Source organism: Aplysia californica, unplaced genomic scaffold (assembly GCF_000002075.1).
Source record: "Aplysia californica isolate F4 #8 unplaced genomic scaffold, AplCal3.0 scaffold00930, whole genome shotgun sequence".
NCBI lineage: Eukaryota > Metazoa > Mollusca > Gastropoda > Aplysiida > Aplysiidae > Aplysia > Aplysia californica.
In genome coordinates, this window is record NW_004798200.1 from 274,075 (window position 1) to 276,648 (window position 2,574).

At 48.3% G+C, this 2,574-nt stretch overlaps 1 protein-coding gene across 1 annotated transcript in view; it reads left to right on the forward strand.

The window, feature by feature from the left end:
• The window catches only part of LOC101851157 (probable basic-leucine zipper transcription factor F), a 6,844-nt gene extending 4,388 nt beyond the window's left edge, over positions 1-2,456 (forward strand). Inside the window, exon 2 of the mRNA XM_035972962.1 lies at positions 699-2,456. Within this exon, the coding sequence (XP_035828855.1) occupies positions 1,905-2,456 (552 nt within the window). The 5' untranslated portion in view covers positions 699-1,904. The remainder of the gene's footprint in view (positions 1-698) is intronic.
• The last annotated feature ends 118 nt before the right edge of the window (positions 2,457-2,574 follow it).

Here is a 2,574-nt window from a genome sequence, read left to right on the forward strand (position 1 = left end):
TACGTGATAACCCACGAAGTTTCTAGTCTTGGAGATAGTGGTTTACGTGACCTCCAGATGTTTGTCATCCTGTTGTGTTTCCAGGTTAAAAGAACAACAAAAAACGATCCCCAGATGGCGCTGTGGTCCGGGATGTGAAGATTTCCCCTAGAACAACTTTACTACTGACCTTGTTTTTTTGTTTTTTTTTGGGGGGGGGTGTTTTTGTTGAACTCTCAGATACCAGAAGTCTTTCGTGGGCGGTTGGCGAGCGCTCTGGTGTGGTTTGCTTCTTCTTTCCTATTAAAAATAGCTATTGACCTTCTTTCTTTCCCCCTCTTACTCTTATGTTTGTTACTCTCTTGTAACACCTCTAATCTTCGACTCTTATACGACCTTATTGTGTTGCGAGTGTCGTAAAACTTTTACTAAAACTAAACTAAAACTAAGATTTCTTTCCTGACGCTATTTGAGTACCGATACGCTTATTTTACGCTCTAATGTACCGGGTACGAGCGTGTGTGGTGTAGCGGCCAGGTGTTTCGCCGTCACACGCAGAAGATGTGAGTTCTTGTATTCCCGTTTGGGGTGAATTGTTATTGAGCATCTCTCCGTCTTATAAACCGACAGATAGGGTAGGAAGCTGCCCGCCTCCTAAATGATCCCCCTTATTGTGTCGATGGGGGCGTAAAAACTTCTACAATAATTTATTCCTGAAGTGCCAGACACCCAACATTCCATTTGGAGTTGTTTCGACCAGTGATTCCTCATGTGGATATTTAATATTTATTATAATGAACCTACACTTACATTCCAGTGGAGTTTTTCTTTCGTTGTTAACGATTTCTAAAATGGATACATTCGCCCGAAGGACTTAATTGATTCGTGAAATGGATACAATCGTGGATGCGTCTGATTTCTGAACTGGATACATTCTTACAAGTTACACCGGGTTTGTTCCTACTTTGGTCACATCCTCGTAATAAAGTTGTTTCTGTGTGTCACCTGGATTGAATTCGTTCCTGCACTGGGTGTGTTCCTACTTTGGTCACCTTCTCGTCTGTCTAGTTGTTCCCGTATGTCACTTGAATTGGATGTGTTCCTGCACTGGATGTGTTCCTACTCTAGTCACACTCTTGTATAGCCGTCCCCGTGTGTCCTCGCTTGGCGTAGAGAACGTTCCCCAGCTCTCACTTCTACCCCAATGATATCATCATCGTACGGTTTTTGTGTGTCGGCTGTTGAGAAGTTGATGAACTGGAGGACATATTTATTGACCACTGGAGTCACCGCCATGCAAACATTATGAAGAAGTGAGGTGGATAGTACAACAGCAGCTGACGTTTTGTCGAGAGAGTTTGGAACCAGGGCCTTGTGACTAGTATGTTGGATACCCTGCCGTTCTCCGTAAGCTGTGGGAGGTGCCTGGTGTAGCAGGCTGCGTCTTCTAGGAGGTTGGAACCCGAGCTCTCTGACTGACATGTCGGCTACTAGGACTGTCTCCGTAAGCTGTTAGAAGTCGGTAGTCTAGCAGGCTGCGTGTTGTGAGGGGTGAGAGTTTTGAACCTGAACCGTCTGACTACCATGTTTATGTGGCACACCTCAATAAACTCTTGAAAGTGTGTACTACTGTAGTGTATCAGCCTGTGTGTGGTGAGGGGTGAGAGATTTGAACCCGAACCTTCTGTCTACCGTGTTGGTTATTTGGAACAGCTCAATGCACACTTGGAAGTGTGCATTTTAGAGTTTCAGGCTGTGTGGTGAGGGGTGAGAGGTTTGAACCCGAACCTTCTGTCTACCATGTTGGTTATTTGGAACAGCTCAAATCACTCTTGAAAGTGTGCACTACTGTAGTGTATCAGGCCTTGTGTGGTGAGGGGTGAGAGGTTTGACCCCGCGCCGTGTGAGGGCGGGTCCGGGAAGTGATGTCCATGAAGGAACGACGCAACGTCACCTTTGAGGAGCCGGAGGTGAAGCAACAGCAGCGCCGCCGACCGCCCGAGACCAACAACAACAACCACACCCACAACAACAACAGCAGCAGCAACAGCAAAAACAGCAACAACAACAACAATAACAACAGTAGTAGCAATAACAACAACAATGAGGAGAGTAGCGGAAGCAGCAGCCGGACCAGGTCACGTGGTCGCTCCCGCTCCTGGTCTCGATTTCGCGCCCGCCGCTCCAAGTCCCAGGATGTGAGGGGTTCGAACTCCAACGCCTCGCCGTCCGGCTGGGGAGGTGTTGGTGGAGGTGGTGGGGGTCGAGCCGGTTCCCAACAGCCGGCGAAGCGAGAGAGGAGTCTGGTCAACCTGGTGAGGACGGGCTCCAGGAACTCGGTGAGGAGTCTGGTCAAGTTGTTTGAGACGAGATCGGTGAGTACTGGGCTTGATTTATCTACACGCCGTGCATGGCTGGTGAGTGCACAATGCACGCTCGCTCGCACGCGCGCACACATACGTGCACGCATATTTTGAGCATGCATGTACGAATACTTATTATGCTAATACATGCTCACTCATTCACACACGCACATGCACGCGCTTCACATGCGCGCGCACACACACACACACACACACACACACAAAGAAAAAC